Source organism: Salvelinus alpinus, chromosome 1, assembly GCF_045679555.1.
Source record: "Salvelinus alpinus chromosome 1, SLU_Salpinus.1, whole genome shotgun sequence".
NCBI lineage: Eukaryota > Metazoa > Chordata > Actinopteri > Salmoniformes > Salmonidae > Salvelinus > Salvelinus alpinus.
Window position 1 is genome coordinate 62,767,379 of NC_092086.1, and position 17,844 is coordinate 62,785,222.

The 17,844-nt window shown below is 43.5% G+C and overlaps 1 protein-coding gene across 2 annotated transcripts in view; it reads left to right on the forward strand.

Moving 5' to 3' along the window:
- Positions 1–16,325: 16,325 nt before the first annotated feature.
- The window catches only part of p2rx1 (purinergic receptor P2X, ligand-gated ion channel, 1), a 48,088-nt gene continuing 46,569 nt past the window's right edge, over positions 16,326–17,844 (forward strand). For both annotated transcript variants that reach the window (XM_071413487.1, XM_071413496.1), the window contains exon 1: positions 16,326–16,850. In XM_071413487.1, coding sequence (XP_071269588.1) covers positions 16,663–16,850 — 188 coding nt within the window. In that variant the 5' untranslated portion in view covers positions 16,326–16,662. The remainder of the gene's footprint in view (positions 16,851–17,844) is intronic.

Sequence of the window (17,844 nt, forward strand, 5' to 3'; positions counted from 1 at the left end):
GAGGCTTGGGCGAGGTGCTGTGGGGGGTGCAGGGCAGTTGACCGAGGTAGGGGTAGCCAGGTGGAAAGCATGGCCAGCCATAGAAAAATGCTTATTGAAATTCTCAATTATAGTGGATTTATCGGTGGTGACAGTGTTTCCTAGCCTCAGTGCAGTGGGCAGCTGGGAGGAGGTGCTCTTATTCTCCATGGACTTTACAGTGTCCCAGAACTATTTTGAGTTTGTGCTACAGTATGCACATTTCTGTTTGAAAAAGTTAGCCTTAGCTTTCCTAACTGCCTGTGTATATTGGTTCCTAACTTCCCTGAAAAGTTGCATATCACGGGTGCTATTCGATGCTAATGCAGTACACCACAGGGCAGTCAGGTCTGGAGTGAACCAAGGGCTATATCTGTTCCTGGTTCTACATTTTTTGAACGGGGCATGCTTATTTTAGATGGTGAGGAAGGCACTTTTAAAGAATAACCAGGCATCCTCTACTGACGGGAATATCCTTCCAGGATACCCGGGCCAGGTCGATTAGAAAGGCCTGCTCGCTGAAGTGTTTTAGGGAGCACTTGACAGTGATGACGGGTGGTCGTTTGAGCCGCAGACCCATTACGGATGCAGGCAATGAGGCAGTGATCGCTGAGATCTTGGTTGAAAACAGCAGAGGTGTATTTGGTGGGCAAGGTGGTCAGGATGATATCTATGAGGGTGCCCGTGTTTACGGATTTGGGGTTGTACCTGGTAGGTTCATTGATAATTTGTGTGAGATTGAGAGCATCAAGCTTAGATTGTAGGATGGCCGGGGTGTTAAGCATGTCCCAGTTTAGGTCACCTAGCAGCACGAGCTCTGAAGATAGATGGGGGCAATCAATTCACATATGGAGTCCAGGGCACAGCTGGGGGCAGAGGATGGTCTATAGCAAGCGGCAACGTTGAGAGACTTGTGGATTTTTAAAAGTAGAAGCTCGAATTGTTTGGGTACAGACCTGGATAGTAAGACAGAACTCTGCAGGCTATCTCTGCAGTAGTTTGCATCTCCGCCCCCTTTGGCAGTTCTATTTTGTCGGAAAATGATATAGTTAGGGATGGAAATTTCAGGGTTTTTGGTGGTATTCCTAAGCCAGGATTCAGACATGTCTAGGACATCCGAGTTGACAGAGTGTGCTAAAGCAGTGAATAAAACAAACTTAGGGAGGAGGCTTCTAATGTTAACATGCATGAAACCAAGGCTTTTACGGTTACAGAAGTCAACAAATGAGAGCACCTGGGGAATAGGAGTGGAGCACTGCAGGTCCTGGATTAACCTCTACATCACCAGAGGAACAGAGGAGGAGTAGGATAAGGGTACGGCTAAAGGCTATAAGAACTGGTCGTCTAGTACGTTCAGAACAGAGAGTTAAAGGAGCAGGTTTCTGGGCGCGATAGAATAGATTCAAGGCATAATGTACAGACAAAGGTATGGTAGGATGTGAATACTTTGGAGGTAAACCTAGGCATATAAACAATTATCCATTTATTAACACATTATTTCCTCTTGCTTCTAGTCTAGCATTTCATTTCCAACAGTGATGGTTTGTATAAACCTTTCCGTCTGCCTGTCTGACCTCAGAAACAACGTTTCACTTTTGAAATTCAATTTCGCCCCTGAACAGAGAATGCTGTGCACGAGACATCAACCTTTCTGATCCAGGCGATATCATGCAACAATATTATTATCATGGATATATACAATTAAATGTCAATAGAAAAGCTATGACCACATTTTTCGTTTGTTGCCCTTCCAGCTGTAGAGTTTGTAGCTTTACTTGGCTAAGTGAGAAGACGCTAGCCAGCCTGCATAGAAAAATAATTGTTAGGCATAGCAGCCAATATTTTTGCGCGGATTAAAGGATTTTGTTTTTTGTACTTGATGTGCAGAACGCATTACAGGCAGAACGCATTACAGGCATCACAAGCATACAGTGCATTCAGAAAGTATTCAGACCCTTTGACTTTTTCCACATTTTGTTACGTTACAGCCTTATTCTAAAATGTATTTAAAAATTATAATAATCCTTAGCAATTTACACACAATACTCCATAATGACAAAGCGAAAACGATTTAAGTGCACTGTAAATTAAGTGTCAGTGCAGCTTTTGTGATTGAACAATGAGCATTATAGGAGTTGTTCTTGACCCTGTTTCACACTAGCTATTTTGGCACTAAAATCTATCTTAGCACAGGGCTAAGGAGGCTCCAAGCCTTGGGCTAAGGTGCAGCTTGAACCCGCCTATTGATGTCCAAAAGTAGAACGGGGCTAATAACCTTGAATGGGACCTATTGACTGTTTCGCCCAGTGATGTAGTTGAGTCACTAAACCTCGAGTCCAAATCCCCTGTGCTAGGGTCCAAGTCCAAGTCCGATTCACCAATGGTTGAGTTACACATCTCTATGGCTGAAGGCTGAGTCCCAGTGCTCGAGTCCTGGTCCAAGTGCTTAAGTCTGAGTCACTGGGTCCACATTAACTGAAAATAAAGTTATGTACCCAGTCAGATATAGCGTAGTGGCAGGAGGAATGTAGTCAATAAATAGTTTGCTATCCCTTTTCCTTTCTTTCTGTGCCACCAAATGTTTTCATATAGGCTACTGGTAATGTTACCAGGACCACGTTCAGTTGAAAATTGTTCTCAAACGTTGCAGATGGAAATACCTTGAATAGAGCCAACGTTATATTCAACATGTCAGAGAGGCATATTTGTTCTACATAGCATATTTATATCTGAACATTCCAAAACATTGTGTACTGCTGAACGTGCCCTCAGGTTGTTAGCTATAGAAAAGATTATGGATATACTGACAAGATACACATCTCTCCGCCCTAACAATGAAAGTCATTGTCCACAAAGCGGCACAACGGGCTGTCTTTTTTTCAATATTTGATGAGGGTTTTTGATGTCAACCACCACTATTCAATGGTGAGAGATGCTATGCTACTAGCCTCATGACATGAATATGCATAGCCATCTCGAGACAACTTCGATATAAAGTGTTTTTCTCAAAGTTGCTGGGATGTCACGTAACAACTTAAGCATTACGAAACTTCTATTCGATCAAATAAACCTTATGTAGCAAATTCAACTCAACTCTCTCATTGACCAGTTCATACCAAAGGTGTTTGTTGGGGTCAAGTTCTTCCACACTGATCTCGACAAACCATTTCTGTATGGACCTTTGTGCACAGGGCATTCTCATAATGAAACATAGAGCCCTGACCTTCCCCAAACTGTTGCCACAAAGTTGTTAACAAACTATAGTTTTGGCAAGTCGGTTAGGACATCTACTTTGTGCATAACACAAGTAATTTTTCCAACAATTGTTTACAGACAGATTATTTCACTTATAATTCACTTTATCACAATTCCAGTGGGTCAGAAGTTTACATACACTAAGTTGACTGTGCCTTTAAACAGCTTGGAAAATTCCAGAAAATGATGTCATGGCTTTAGAAGCTTCTGATATGCTAATAGTATCATTTGAGTCAATTGGAGGTGTACCTGTGGATGTATTTCAAGGCCTACCTTCAAACTCAGTGCCTCTTTGCTTGACATCATGGGAAAATCAAAAGAAATCAGCCAAGACCTCAGAAGAAAAAAATTGTAGACCTCCACAAGTCTGGTTCAGCCTTGGGAGCAATTCCCAAATGCCTGAAGGTACCACGTTCATCTGTACAAACAATAGTACACAAGTATAAACACTATGGCACCATGCAGCCATCATACTGCTCAGGAAGGAGACGCGTTCTGTCTCCTAGAGATGAACATATTTTGGTGCGAAAAGTGCAAATCAATCCCAGAACAACAGCAAAGGACCTTGTGAAGATGCTGGAGGAAACAGGTACAAAGTATCTATATCCACAGTAAAACGAGTCCTATATCGACATAACCTGAAATGCCGTTCAGCAAAACAACCATAAAAAAGCCAGATTACGGTTTGCAACTGCACATGGATCGTACTTTTTGGAGAAATGTCCTCTTGTCTGATGAAACAAAAATAGAACTGTTTGGCCATAATGACCATCCCAACCGTGAAGCACGGGGGTGGCAGCATCATGTTGTGGGGGAGCTTTGCTGCAGGAGGGACTGGTGCACTTCACAAAATAGATGGCATCATGAGGTAAGAAAAGTATGTGAATATATTGAACCAACATCTCAAGACATCAGTCAGGAAGCTAAAGCTTGGTTGCAAATGGGTCTTCCAAATGGACAATGACCCCAAGCATACTTCAAAAGTTGTGGCAAAATAGCTTAAGAACAACAAAGTCAAGGTATTGGAGTGGCCATCACAAAGCCCTGACCTCAATCCTAGAGAAAATTGGTGGGCCGAACTGAAAAAGTGTGTGTGAGCAAGGAGGCCTACAAACCTGACTCAGCTACACCAGCTCTGTAAGGAGAAGTGGGCCAAAATTCACCCAACTTATTGTGGGAAGCTTGTGGAAGGCTACCCAAAACGTTTGACCCAAGTTAAACAATTTAAAGGCAATGCTACCAAATACTAATTGAGTGTATGTAAACTTCTGACGCACTGGGAATGTGATGAGAGAAATAAAAGCTGAATAAATCATTCTCTCTACTATTATTCTGACATTTCACATTCTTAAAATAAAGTGGTGATCCTAACTGACCTAAGACAGGGAATTTTTAAATTAGGATTAAATGTCAGGAATTGTTTAAAAACTGAGTTTAAATGTATTTGGCTAAGGTGTATGTAAACTTCCGACTTCAACTGTACATTTACAGTACCATGGTTAGTGAATAAATGTAGTGAAACTAAAGAAGAAGAGATGTTAGAGAAAATAGAACTGCGTTGGGTATATCATTCTATGTTAGGTCCTACTATCTGTATACGGAGATAGAACTGGGTTTTTCTACAGTTCCATACAGATAAGTCACTCAGTCCACATGACATAGAACCTGATTAAAACAAAATCACGGGGCACCATGACAGATTAAACCAAATGCAGTGCAGAGACAGTGGGTCCCACACCAATGAAGGCTGGGCCTAACCTCTCTGACACTGCCCTGACTGATCAAGCTACAGGGTAGATCAAACTACAGGGAAGAAACATGCAGGGTTTGGTATTGTGACAATTGATAGAACCATTCACACACAACAACCATTACCAGATACTTTCTCAGTTCAACAGGCTGAACTTTTGGCACTAACCACTGCCTGTAAAATGGAAGAAGAGAAAAGGGTTACAATTTTCTCTGATTCTGCTTATGCAATAGGGGGTTTTCTCTCCTGGTGTGGTGTCTGGAGGAGTAGGGGTTTTCACAATGCTTGTGGAAGTCCTATTCATAATAGAACTACGGTTTTAGATTTCTTGGAGGCTATGATGCTGCCCTCTGCTTTGGCTATTGTGAAGGTTGCTGCTCACAGTGGGGGGGGGGGGGGGGATTTTGTGAGAACGGGTAACGCCATGGCAGATGAGGCTGCTAAATTGGTTGCCTCAAAGTGTCATAGCCACTCCATGTTCTTCTCTTCTACTGTTGGGAAAGACACTGATGATTTGGCATCTAAACAGGCGTTGGATGTTGGTTCTCATTTGGTATGGCAACAGCAGGGTTGTAAACTTGACCACGTTTCTAAAATTTGGAGACAGACTCTGTCTGGCAGACCGTGGCAGACCGTCTGCCAGACAGAGTTGCAGACCGTGATGCCGTGGTCTGGCAGACCGTGATGCCACACACTGTGATGCTAAGACAGTAGCAAAGCTACTAGTGAAGGAGATAATACCTAGATTTGGTGTTCCTGAGGTTTTATCTGCAGACAATGGTACCCACTTCACTGGTGATGTAGTGAAGCAGGTAGCCATAATGATGGGAGTGGACCAGAATTTTGTGTCCATCTACCACCCTCAGAGTAATGGGGTTACCGAGAGAGCTAACCAATCCATTAAACAAGGGTTAGCTAAGGCATGCCACTCCACCAAGAAATCTTGGGTGGATTGTTTACCACTGGTGTTAATGAAAATGCGAAGTAGTGTTAATAAAGGCCTGTGGTGTACACCATATGAAATGTTGACAGGAAGACCCATGAATGTTCCTGCACACAGACCCATGACTGACAGACAAATAGACCTGACTCTAGCTAAAGTAGAACACTTGGAGTACATGAAAGAGCTAACTACTATTGTTAAATCTCTCCACTCTCACACTAGGAAAGCTCAGTAGGAGGTACCAGGTGAGGACCCCGACTACCTGCCTGTGGAGGTTGGAGACTGTGTCAAAATCCGGGTCCACAAGAGAAAATGTAACCAGCCAAGATGGATGGGGCCATTCAAGGTAACCATGGCAACACCAACGGCAGTCAGAGTTCAGGAAAGGTCCTGCTGGCACCACCTGTCCCACTGCCAGAAGGTGTTCAGCCCACAGGAGATGATGGAGCCAGACACAGCCTGAAACAGGAGGCAGAAGCAAATGTGAGTCGAGACCAAATACTTGAAAAAGATGAAGGGCAAGACCAAAGCCCTGAAGAACCAACTGTTTTACATGATCGGCAAGGTTATGTTGTACATAACCAAACCCTTAGGGGGAATAAAAGAGGGAAGATGACAGCATGTGATCATTGGTAGTTGACTGTGTTGGCTCTATCCACACTACTTGTTTGTCTGTCAACACGTGGGTAAAGTTTGTTTGAGACTTAGGTAGAAATGTGTCCCCAAACGGGACTGCGGTGTTAATTTTGTCTAAACCCAAATCCATGAGAGAGTTGTTTGGTTAAATGAGTGATTCATATGATGCCATTGGTGTTGACCCCAACTATGACCCTCTTGCTTGCCCAACTGACCCAGAGGATTATTACTATACTACCTATGTGAATGGTTAAAAGTTCCAGATGTCTAATGTCGATTTCTGTACATGGTTATATGAGACTAGGTAGTCTCAAAGGGGGGAATGTTGGGGTTTACCCTGTGGGTCGGGTGTGGGGCTACACCAATGCCATGATTACTGTATATATGTGATAACATTTGTATGCTTGCAATGTCCAATGATGTAAAAGTACTGGGTAAATGGAGATGTAATGCTTTAGTTCTCAGGCTGAGAACTGTCTGCACCTGCTGATAGCCACACAGGCTCAAGGCCGAGATAGCAGAGTGAGAAACCACAGTCTAGACATGTTTTTCTCATCTTATATACTTTGTATCTAATCCAATGCAACAATGTTAAGGTATGATTGACGGTAGGTTGTCCACACCCACTAGGATATGGAGCTTTGTCTCCTGTTTCACCTCACAGATCTTTACTATAAACTACTGAGGTATTCTGTATGTGAATCTCTGTCTGCAATTACAAGGTTCCTGTGTCTGTGTCATCTATCTGGAAGACTGATTGTTAAAGGAAACTTACATCACCCCATGCAAAGGACCAACCAACAGCGCTTCAGCACTCGGCTGTCCCGTTCTGTGAGCCTGTGTGGCCTACCACTTAGCATCTGAGCCGTTGTTGCTCCTAGATGTTTCTACTTCACAATAACAGCACTTACATTTGACTGGGGCAGCTCTAGCAGTGCAGAATCCTATGACAGCGCCACTTTGAAAGTCACTGAGCTCTTCAGTAAGGCCACTCCACTGCTAATCTATGGAGATTGCATGGCTGTGTGCTCCATTTTATACACCTGTCTAAAACGGGTGTGGCTGAAATAGGCGAATCCACTAATTTGAAGGGGTGTACACATACTATTGTATATTTAGTGTAGCTACTGAAGTAACATGACTGAACAAGGTGTAGCTAAACAAATGCTTATCGGTAGCCTAGTTTAAGAACGGCCCGCGATATGCCTTATGAATGTAAAATGCAGCCCGCCAATGCACAATAGGGTAATGTCTTTTGAACTCGAATCAAGACGTTTTCTCTAAGGTAAAGAGGGAGACTTGGCTATGCTGGCTACAGAACATGTATATGAAATGCAGTGGGAAAAGTGGGAGGGTTAAGACTACAAATTCAAAGACAGCCTACTTTTCTATAGCCTACTCAAGGGAGAGAAAAACATAGCTAGACTGTTGTTTTACTATTAAACTCAATGCTACTGTTGTTTTTAATTGTGTAAAGCAGTAGCTTGTGTTTCTTAACCAGGCAAACGGTAGCTAACTAGAAGGCTGGTGGTGACTAGTTAGCCAATGGCGATTTTCCATTACAGGTTGTGCTATTCCGTGCAGTGAATATCATAGTTCCTATTTCATTTCCACTTGCCCATGGCCTTATTCGGTTCAGTAGGCTGGTGGGTGGGGTTACAAATGGCTGTACTCAATGATTGGTCTCATGCGAAGATGTCACAGTCTCGTATGTTGGTCATACTCATGCAGGAGTCACAAGTCATTTGATCAATAGGCAGGGTTTAGGGCCCCATAATAATTATGACTTTGTGGCTGTGTTAACTAGTGACGACCATGTTCATTGGCTCAAATGTTTATCTGTAATAAAATGATAGTATAAGATTGCAGTTGTGAGAGCAACATTTTTTGTTGTGAGAGGTGTATTTGTGAGAGCGCAGTAACTTCAGAGTCTTGACATGTAAAAAGTATCTCTGCAAAAATAAGTATCTCTGTCTCAAATTAATATTTTGCATGCGGCAATTTTTATTTTTATTTTTTATTTCACCTTTATTTAACCAGGTAGGCTAGTTGAGAACAAGTTCTCATTTGCAACTGCGACCTGGCCAAGATAAAGCATAGCAGTGTGAACAGACAACACAGAGTTACACATGGAGTAAACAATAAACAAGTCAATAACATGGTAGAAAAAAAAAGAGAATCTATATACAATGTGTGCAAAAGGCATGAGGTAGGCAATAAATCGAATAATTACAATTTAGCAGATTAACACTGGAGTGATAAATCATCAGATGATCATGTGCAAGAAGAGATACTGGTGTGCAAAAGAGCAGAAAAGTAAATAAATAAAAGCAGTATGGGGGGTGAGGTAGGTAAATTGGGTGGGTAGTTTACAGATGGACTATGTACAGCTGCAGCGATCGGTTAGCTGCTCGGATAGCAGATTTTTAAAGTTGTTGAGGGAGATAAAAGTCTCCAACTTCAGAGATTTTTGCAATTCGTTCCAGTCGCAGGCAGCAGAGAACTGGAAGGAAAGGCGTCCAAATGAGGTTTTGGCTTTAGGGATGATCAGTGAGATACACCTGCTGGAGCGCGTGTTGCAGGTGGGTGTAGCCATCGTGACCAGTGAACTGAGATAAGGCGGCACTTTACCTAGCATAGCCTTGTAGATGACCTGGAGCCAGTGGGTCTGACGACGAACATGTAGCGAGGGCCAGCCGACTAGGGCATACAGGTCGCAGTGGTGGGTCGTATAAGGTGCTTTAGTAACAAAACGAATGGCACTGTGATAAACTGCATCCAGTTTGCTGAGTAGAGTATTGGAAGCTATTTTGTAGATGACATCGCCGAAGTCGAGGATCGGTAGGATAGTCAGTTTTACTAGGGTAAGTTTGGCGGCGTGAGTGAAGGAGGCTTTGTTGCGGAATAGAAAGCCGATTCTTGCTTTGATTTTGGATTGGAGATGTTTGATATGAGTCTGGAAGGAGAGTTTGCAGTCTAGCCAGACACCTAGGTACTTATAGATGTCCACATATTCTAGGTCGGAACCGTCCAGGGTGGTGATGCTAGTCGGGCGTGCGGGTGCAGGCAGCGAACGGTTGAAAAGCATGCATTTGGTTTTACTAGCGTTTAAGAGCAGTTGGAGGCCACGGAAGGAGTGTTGTATGGCATTGAAGCTCGTTTGGAGGTTAGATAGTACAGTGTCCAAGGAAGGGCCGGAAGTATATAGAATGGTGTCGTCTGCGTAGAGGTGGATCAGGGAATCGCCCGCAGCAAGAGCAACATCATTGATGTATACAGAGAAAAGAGTCGGCCCGAGAATTGAACCCTGTGGTACCCCCATAGAGACTGCCAGAGGACCGGACAACATGCCCTCCGATTTGACACACTGAACTCTGTCTGCAAAGTAGTTGGTGAACCAGGCAAGGCAGTCATTAGAAAAACCGAGGCTACTGAGTCTGCCGATAAGAATATGGTGATTGACAGAGTCGAAAGCCTTGGCCAGGTCGATGAAGACGGCTGCACAGTAATGTCTTTTATCGATGGCGGTTATGATATCGTTTAGTACCTTGAGCGTGGCTGAGGTGCACCCATGACCGGCTCGGAAACCGGATTGCACAGCGGAGAAGGTACGGTGGGATTCGAGATGGTCAGTGATCTGTTTGTTGACTTGGCTTTCGAAGACCTTAGATAGGCAGGGCAGGATGGATATAGGTCTGTAACAGTTTGGGTCCAGGGTGTCTCCCCCTTTGAAGAGGGGGATGACCGCGGCAGCTTTCCAATCCTTGGGGATCTCAGATGATACGAAGGAGAGGTTGAACAGGCTGGTGATAGGGGGTGCGACAATGGCGGCGGACAGTTTCAGAAATAGGGGGTCCAGATTGTCAAGCCCAGCTGATTTGTATGGGTCCAGGTTTTCCAGCTCTTTCAGAACATCTGCTATCTGGATTTGGGTAAAGGAGAAGCTGGGGAGGCTTGGGCGAGTAGCAGTGGAGGGGGCGGGGCTGTTGGCCAAGGTTGGAGTCGCCAGGAGGAAGGCATGGCCAGCCATTGAGAAATGCTTGTTGAAGTCTTCGATTATCACGGATTTATCGGTGGTGACCGTGTTACCTAGCCTCAGTGCAGTGGGCAGCTGGGAGGAGGTGCTCTTGTTCTCCATGGACTTTACAGTATCCCAGAACTTTTTGGAGTTAGAGCTACAGGATGCAAATTTCTGCTTGAAAAAGCTGGCCTTTGCTTTCCTGACTGACTGCGTGTATTGGTTCCTGACTTCCCTGAACAGTTGCATATCGCGGGGGCTCTTCGATGCTATTGCAGTTCGCCACAGGATGTTTTTGTGCTGGTCGAGGGCAGTCAGGTCTGGAGTGAACCAGGGGCTATATCTGTTCTTGGTTCTGCATTTTTTGAACGGAGCATGCTTGTCTAATATGGTGAGGAAGTAACATTTAAAGAATGACCAGGCATCCTCAACTGACGGGATGAGGTCAATATCCTTCCAGGGAACCCGGGCCAGGTCGATTAGAAAGGCCTGCTCGCAGAAGTGTTTTAGGGAGCGTTTGACAGTGATGAGGGGTGGTCGTTTGACCGCGGACCCGTGGCGGATACAGGCAATGAGGCAGTGATCACTGAGATCTTGATTGAAGACAGCAGAGGTGTATTTGGAGGGCAGGTTGGTCAGGATAATGTCTATTAGGGTGCCCATGTTTACGGATTTAGGGTTGTACCTGGTGGGTTCCTTGATGATTTGTGTGAGATTGAGGGCATCAAGCTTGGATTGTAGGACTGCCGGGGTGTTAAGCATATCCCAGTTTAGGTCACCTAACAGAACAAACTCTGAAGCTAGATGGGGAGCGATCAATTCACAGATGGTGTCCAGGGCACAGCTGGGAGCTGAGGGGGGTCGGTAGCAGGCGGCAACAGTGAGAGACTTATTTCTGGAGAGATTCATTTTTAAAATTAGAAGTTCGAACTGTTTGGGCATGGACCTGGAAAGTATGACAGAACTTTGCAGGCTATCTCTGCAGTAGATTGCAACTCCTCCCCCTTTGGCAGTTCTATCTTGACGGAAAGTGTTATAGTTGGGTATGGAAATCTCAGAATTTTTGGTGGCCTTCCTAAGCCAGGATTCGGACACGGCAAGGACATCAGGGTTGGCAGAGTGTGCTAAAGCGGTGAGTAAGGCAAACTTAGGGAGGAGGCTTCTGATGTTGACATGCATGAGGCCAAGGCTTTTTCGATCACAGAAGTCAACAAATGAGGGTGACTGGGGACATGCAGGGCCTGGGTTTACCTCCACATCACCCGAGGAACAGAGGAGTAGTAGGATGAGGGTGCGGCTAAAGGCTATCAAAACTGGTCGCCTAGAGCGTTGGGGACAAAGAATAAAAGGAGCAGATTTATGGGCGTGGTAGAATAGATTCTGGGCATAATGTGCAGACAGGGGTATGGTGGGGCGTGGGTACAGCGGAGGCAAGCCCAGGCACTGGGTGATGATAAGAGAGGTTGTATCTCTGGACATGCTGGTCTCAATGGGTGAGGTCACCGCATGTGTGGGGGGTGGGACGAAGGGGGTATCAGAGGTACGGAGAGTGGAACTACGGGGTCCATTGCAAACCAAAACAATGATAGCTAGCCTGAACAACAGTATGCAAGGCATATTGATATTTGAGGGAGACATACAATAAGGCATAAAGTGATTGCAGGTCTTGATTGGGAGAGCTAGCTAAAACAACAGGTGAGATAACAGCAGCTAGTCAGTTAACACAGCAGCAGCAGGTAAAAATGGCGACGGCTAGGCAGAGAGGGTCGGATTAACTACACACAGATCCTGAGTTAAAGCACAGAGCCGACAGATAAAACACAAATAAACGGAATGGAGTACCGTGAATTAATGGACAGTCAAGCAAGCATCAGCTATGTAGCCAAGTGATCATAGTGTCCAGGGGGCAGCCGTAGATGGAGCAGTGAGGCCTCCACTAAGCTAGCCCGCGGCGTAAGATTGTTCGATAGACCTGTTCAGATAGCAGCCGATATGCTCAAGACAGCTAACGATTAGCGGGCCGCAGTTAGCATATGGGCGTTCAGGTTACGTCGCGATGGAGGGGCCAGTTGAATAACTCCCTCGGGCAGATAACGTCGGTATCCCAGTCGTGAAGGCCCGGTGGGGCTCCGCATCGGCAGTAAAACGGGTCCGGATAGGTAATTGTAGCCCAGGAGTGGCTGATGGAACTCTTCAGCTGGCTAGCTCCGGGATAATTGGTGTTTGCTCCGGAATTGATGTTAGCCAATAGTCACTCGGATAGCAGCTAGTTAGCTGCAAGATCCAGGTGTAAATGTCCAGAGATTGCGGTAAAAATCCGGGGATATGGAGAGAAAATAGGTCTGGTATGCTCTGGTCTGAGTCGCGTTGTACAAAACTGTCAATAGTTTTCCGAGCTAAAGGATAGCTGATAAGCGCTAGCTGTGGTTAGCTGAACTACTCACGTTAGCTTGTGAGCTGGCTAACTTCTGGCTAGATGAATAACTCCCTCGGGCAGATAACGTCGGTATCCCAGTTGTGAAGGCCCGGTGGGGCTCCGCATCGGCAGTAAAACGATGATGATGTTCTGTTCGCTCAAAGTCACACTTGCAATTGAAGTTTAATTTGCATGCCCCCGATGCCTGTGCGCTCACGGGACATATCCTCTGCACTCTCTATTCAGTGTTTGCTTGCTCAGTGATGTTTATTCTTGCTCGGCAGAGCCATCTCGCGCGCAATGGACTTTAGAGGCTGATTTGACACCAAAGCCTAACATACAAAAAAAGTTAGCACAAAGAAATATCATGCAGGAGCAAGCTGCTGAGATAAATATCACAAACAGTTAGTGGAAGATAATGGTCAGTGCTATCAGGGATCCTTGGGACATCCCTACCCCATTGAAGTTGACATTCAAAATCAAAATGGTTAATGTTAGGGTTAGGTAATAGTTAAGGTTAGAGTAAAGGTAGGGGTTAAGGTTAAGGTTTAGAGTAGGGACGTCCCAAGAATCCTGTATAGCCCTGACAGTCACATAATGGTCTCAGAATTCCCAGAGCTAGGGCAACAGCACTAGGAACATTGCTACATTGCTAGGCAACCGGTATGTCTAGAGCAGGAGTGTCAAACACAAGGACTGGTGCTGAATCCGGCCTGAGAGGGGGTCGATCCGGCCTGTAAACTTAAAAAAAAATCTCTTCACGAGATTGGTAGCACCAGTTTTTTTTGTCATAGTTTTATAAATTAATCAAACTGTGCATTGTTCATCAATATTTTTTATTTGCAAAGCCCTTTTTTATAGTGTTTTTACAGTAGCCTGGCTTAGATCCAGAAAAGCAAGAGCAGAGTGGCCAGGAAAAAGTTTCTAGAAGGGAGAAACCTAGAGGGGAACCCGGCTCTAAGTGGTGGCCCATCCTCTTGTGGCTTTACCAGATAGAGATAAGCCAGATAGTTTCAATTCAGAGTGTGAGCATGTTTGTCAGACTGATTGATGCGAAATGAATTAAATTCAGTCCACTTATATCTAACCTCTCCTTTAATAGTCCAGTTGTATCTAACCTCTCCTTCCATAGTCCTGACCTTACAGTCCAGTAGAGCCATGCCCACATTAAGATAAAAATGGAAGGACCAGACACTGAGGACTATCTCCACTAGCACTGGCCTAGACATAGCCAACCCATTGATCATCATGTCATTTTAGATTAGTGCCGTTACAATGGGTAGTTGGAAATATCTATATCAATACCAAAGTTTGCAAATAGTGACATGAGATGTCACTCACTAGCTGTGTTAGGGGATGCTTATCAGCATAAAAAGTTGTGTAACAGAAAACTAAAGAAGAATGATTAAATGTATCCTTCAACCAGTGCACATATTGATTGCAGGCATTTATTTGAAAAATACAAATATTGACATTTATTAACAAACATTAAAGAAACTGTTTACACGGTATTAGAATACCCGCTCCAGTATTTCTCCAATATTTTCGAAATATTCAGGGGAAGCAGGATCAGGCAGCGTTCACCCAATTACAAGCCATGTTTTTCCAGATTAAAGGCAGACACTGTACATGGTTTGCAAATGTGCTTTGAATGATTCCAGCCTAGCCTACTTCTAGTCTCTCACAGTCATAAACTAACACATTGATGTATTGAACTATTTTCTCCAGTAGCTTTACAGCTCAGTAGTCAGTACACAGACACGGTAGTCCAGGATATGACTCATAACATCAATAACTTTATAGGAACTACACAAATCAATGTACAGTATGTCATGCAAACACTGGGGTTTAATAAATTATCTGGAAGTAAGTAGACCTGCTTGATACAGGCCTAGGGGCAGGTATTTGAGATACACTTGATTTAGCTTGGAGATTGCATTATCGGCACTATTGGTTCCATTGTTTAGCAAACTAAATCAATCAATACACCTGAAGTATTTGAAAGCGTCTTATATGTATTTGACCCAGCCCTGGACTGGAAATAGCCTTCCACATTTGAATATCATGGGAGATTAGCATAGTCTCACGTCAGATAGCACGACGAGTGTCGCGTAGGAGTGACACGATCTGATGGAAGACAATAGGGAGATCAGAGCACTAGCTCAATATGAGCTAAATATGGTACCTAACACAACCACAGAAAAATAGGGCTAAATGTCAAATCAAATCAAATCAAATTGTATTTGTCACATGTGTCGAATACAACAGGTGTAGACTTTACAGTGAAATGCTTACTTACAAGCCCTTAACCAACAATGCAGTTTTAAGAAAATCCCCCAAAATATAAGAGATAAGAATAACAAATAATGAAAGAGCAGTAGTAAATAACAATAGCGGGGCTATGTACAGGGGGTACCGGTACAGAGTCAACGTGTCAATGTGCGGGGGGCACTGGTGTCGAGGTAATTGAGGTAATTATGTACATGTAGGTAGAGTTATTAAAGTGACTATGCAAATGTGTGGTCGTTTTGAAGTTTTAAATGCTTGCTTATTTGCTATTCAAACATTTGGGATAAATAACTAATGTACTGTAAGAGATACTTTCCATTGCTGGACAGAGATATGAGTTCTGAAATTCTAGTTTAATAAAAAATAGCATGATAATAGGCAGAATCTACCGCACACCCAAAACCGATTAGTGAAGGTGCTGGAGGCAAAATGCAAAACTACAAACTGCAGATGTTTTCCATTTTAAAATTAAAATTAGTAACACCCTTGTGGTGCGTTTGTGTTGAACTCATCCCTAAGCGATATACAAGTAACTGAATTATTTCACTTGAATGGTTATGTGTTAATCAAACAGATTAACAGAACATAATATTTATTAATCCAATCTAATTGCATTTTATTCAATCTATTATTTATTAAGCAATTTTTGTCTCTTCCTCATACTTTGTGTAGGCTACCCCTACCAAAAATAAAATATAATACTATATGAAACATCTGTAATGGAAAGCGAAAGAAGCAGGCAACATGTAGTCCAAGTTCATCTACTTCATTCACATGGCAGAATACAATAGAACTCTGAATTGCGTGAATAAAACAAAATATAGAAAACAAAAAACCCACATGCATTATACATGTATAGGGAACTGTTTTTGTAGCCTAAGTTTAGGTCAAGCATATGTCCGTGCTATCTCTGTGCACCACACAGGAAGACAGTGTCAGGGGGAAATGATTGCACGGTGTGAGAAGGATGTAATGTTTATTATGTCTGTGACATGTTGAATGATCTGATCAGTAGCTAAGTGAAGAAGTTGTTTTTTGACTTAAGGACTGTGGAACAGTAACACCTTGGTTTACAGCAAGACTATATAGTATTTGTTTGTTTTGGAGAGAGGGAAGGAGAGAGAACGAGGGAGTAGAGTGTAAAGAGAGCGAAAGAGAGGGAGAGGGAAGGAGAGGGTGTGTTTGAGAGGTAAGGGTGACAGGAAGAAACTTGAGAGAGAGAGAGAGAAGTCCAACACAGCTACTGAAACATGTCAGCTGTTGGTTAAGGGGGGCTGAAGAAGAAAAATAGTTAATAGGGAAGAGGTGTGAGAGACAGAGAGGCAGGGTCAGGGTGTATGCATGCCAGCACGATGGAGAGACCCTCCTGTCTTCCACGGAGCAGCAAGATGAACAGCTACATCACCAACGCCATCTCTGACTTCTTCTTCAAGTATGAGACCCCCCGCCAGGTGCTGGTGCAGAACAGGAGAGTGGGGGTCGTGTGCCGATTGATTCAGCTGGGGGTCCTGGCTTACATCATCGGGTAAGACTCTTTTAAAGGATTATGTTATTTACCGGGACTCTACTGGCATGCAAACTTAGAGTGGAGCGTGGTGAGCATGTGAGTTAGTGTGTGAGCTTGTCTGTTGCAAGTTTCAGCAAGACTGAGTAATTTCTCGACTGCAAAATGCATGACCCAGCTTTCGTTATTTACACTCAATGGCTTGTTTGTTGAAATGTCAAAATGTGTTGTGTGTAGTAGAGATCTTTACAAAGTAAAACAATACAAAGTAAAACGCTACAGATATCACGAGATATCTGACCAAATTAGGAAGTGATATTTAAAGATGCAGTCTGGGATCTTGAGCACTGACAAATTTGTAACATATAGTACAAATTGCAAAGCAAAAATGTATACATAACATATACGAAATGGATGATATAGCACACAATTGTGCACAATGTTCGGGGACAGTTTTTGCTTGTGAGCGCTACTTTTTTTACTTACTGGCTGAAATTATACAAAACCTTTAGAGCACCACTATATGTAAGGATGATGACTTCATAATGCAAATATAACTATTTGTTTGGCATACAGGAGGGATGTATGTATGGAACTATCTTGTGGATGGATCTAGTGACATCTGTTCTAATTCAGGTTTGATATTTAGGGTGATGAGAGTTGAGTTTTAATGACCAGGGTTGGTGGAGTAACAGATTACATGTCCATTACATGTACATTAAAACATTTAAAAACTCTAATCTGTTACATTACTAGCAAAAATATTGTAATCAGATTACTTCTAGCGTTACTTTTAATTTCAGAAAGCATGTTTGTGAAAAAAATGTCTTGACATCTTTCTGTTCTCTCTGACATTCAAATCAGCATTGAAAAAAGGCACGTTTAAGTTTGTTCCGCCTGAGCAAGTCTGACCACAAGTCAAAGACCACTCTGATGACACATCAAATACGTTTGATGGATTGCAGGAAAAGAGCAGAAATAGGTTTTTGTAGGCTACAGTCCAAGCTATGTCTTC